Source organism: Microtus pennsylvanicus, chromosome 11 (assembly GCF_037038515.1).
Source record: "Microtus pennsylvanicus isolate mMicPen1 chromosome 11, mMicPen1.hap1, whole genome shotgun sequence".
Lineage (NCBI taxonomy): Eukaryota > Metazoa > Chordata > Mammalia > Rodentia > Cricetidae > Microtus > Microtus pennsylvanicus.
In genome coordinates this window covers 62,628,746-62,630,976 of record NC_134589.1, presented here as the reverse complement: position 1 = coordinate 62,630,976, position 2,231 = coordinate 62,628,746, and the positions used below count along the sequence as shown (strand labels likewise).

The 2,231-nt window shown below is 45.5% G+C and overlaps 1 protein-coding gene across 1 annotated transcript; it reads left to right on the top strand.

Moving 5' to 3' along the window:
• Window positions 1–577: 577 nt before the first annotated feature.
• LOC142860774 (olfactory receptor 5A2-like) lies at window positions 578–1,504 on the top strand. Its single transcript, XM_075992494.1, has one exon. It carries the CDS (start codon window positions 578–580, stop codon window positions 1,502–1,504), a length of 927 nt encoding a protein of 308 aa, XP_075848609.1.
• Window positions 1,505–2,231: the final 727 nt, after the last annotated feature.

The following is a 2,231-nucleotide window of genomic DNA, read 5'->3' as shown; positions in this document are numbered from 1 at the left end:
AGAATGATTTTTTGATTTAAAAAAAAAGTCTCTACAGTAAAATTAATAATATATTTACTAGTAAAAATTGTATATGTAGGAGTGGTAAAAAAACAATAGAAAGAAAAAACAATAGAATAAAAATGAGGAAGGAGATTCAAAAAATTTATTGACTATCAATAAGAAAATGTGTTATATTTATGAGAATAAAATTTAAAAAATACTGACCATTTAAACAACATTGAAATGTTTAGGAGTTGACTTGCTCCAATAAAAAGAAAGTTAAAACCAGGGACTGCTTTCCACTTGATGCCAAGGAGAATTTAAGAGCTATAGACTTTGGCAGGTATGCCCTGTCTCTCCCTTTCTCTATTTCCTCCCTCCCTCTTCTACTTCCCATTCCTTTTCTCCTCCCTCTCCTCCTCCTGAGTTTTTGAAATACCATTTAGATGAGCTGCTTCACAGTGATAGTTTTCTGATGGAAGCCATGACCCTGTAGACAACGTGGAGCTGCATACACACGTCTGAGCCTGCCTCCTCTTGCTGTCCCCTCCCTAGCTGTGTGTGGCCCCTGCATCTGAACACAATTCGAGCAGACATGTCCAATCACACAAGAGTGACTCACTTCATCCTCGTGGGCTTCTCAGATACCCTGCAGCTGAGATTGGTGGTCATCCCGTTTTTCTTGCTTGTCTACACATTCGGCCTCCTGGGGAACATCTCCATCATCGCAGCTGTGATGAGAGACAGGAGGCTCCACTCCCCCATGTACTTCTTCCTGAAGAATTTGTCTTTCCTGGACATGTGCTACACTTCAGCCACCATCCCCAAGGCAGTGGTTATGTCCTTCACAGGCTCGGGGCTCATCTCCTATCTTGAGTGTGTAGCACAGCTTTACATATTTATCACGCTCTCTGCTACTGAATGCTTCCTGCTCACGGCCATGGCTTATGACCGGTACCTGGCCATCTTCAGACCACTGCTCTATGGAACCATCATGAGCCACAAATGTCGTGTTGAGCTGGTGGTCACTGCCTGGGTGAGTGGAGCCATCTACTCTGCCTTCCACACTTTCAACACCTTCTCCCTCCCCTACTGTGGACCCAATGTTGTTGAACACTTCTTCTGTGACATCCCTCCAGTCATGAGGCTGTCCTGCACTGACTACCATCTCAATGAGGAGGTGGGCTTTGCTGTGAGCAGCTGCATCATCATGAGTGCCTTCGCCCTCACGGTCCTCTCCTATGTGGGCATCGTGTCCACTGTTGCCCGCATCCCCTCAGTGGACGGCAGGTGGAAGGCCTTTTCCACCTGCTCCTCTCACCTGACCACAGTCGTCTTGCTTTATGGAACTGGAGGCTTCGTGTACCTGAGGCCCGCCTCTCGGTATTCCCCGACCCAGGGTCGCCTGGCATCTGTTTTCTACTCTGTCCTCACTCCGTCTTTGAATCCAGTGGTCTACTGTCTGAGGAACAAAGATATGAAGTTTGCTCTGCAGAAACTTTATTGTGGAGGAAAGTATTGAGTCCTCCTAGACTACAGTGTGTGGCTGTCATGGTGAAACTGGAGCCAAGAGTTTCACCCCCATACACATCACCCCCTTCCCTTCCTCTGACACTTGACGCCTGCTGACAAAGCCAGTTGCAGAGGCTGTAGGAAACCACCAGCTCCAGGGGATTCTATACTCTCTTCTGGCCTCCGTGGACATCCAGACCCATGTGCACTTATGTACACACAGATCCACACAGAAAAAGTAGCATTTAAAAACTGATTTTTGTGTCTCAGAATGTTCTAAGAAATAACAAACTGAATGGCTAAAATCAGGTGAAAAGATATATCTAGATAGATTATTGAGACGGAAAGATACAAACAAAAAATTATGTGTCTGCTACGGGAGACATCTGTCCTATATTCATCTGAAGAAGCTGTTTGGTGGTTGGTGTTCAACTGTAAGTTGTCCTGCTTTCCAGCTGTCCAGTCTTCTCCTACAGGATGACCTAGGCAGCTCATTCAGTCTTGTTCCCATCTCTCTTTGCAGAGCCTGAATTTATACACAAGTGAATGGCCAGACAGTGGGGCTGTTTGACTCCCTCTTTCCACACTCTGGGAGAACTCTCAGGAGCATCATTTTTATTGAATGGCTCTGAAGTCCCCACATGGAATAGACTTTCTCTACCTGTATTTCTGTATCTGTAATTGTATGTGTATATCTGTGTCTCTCCCTCTAGTTCACTGTGAATAATGTACAATTG

What these genes read in the sequence shown, in the direction of transcription:
- LOC142860774 (XM_075992494.1), top strand. Translation starts at nt 578, where the DNA reads ATGTCCAATCACACAAGAGTGACTCACTTCATCCTCGTGGGCTTCTCA.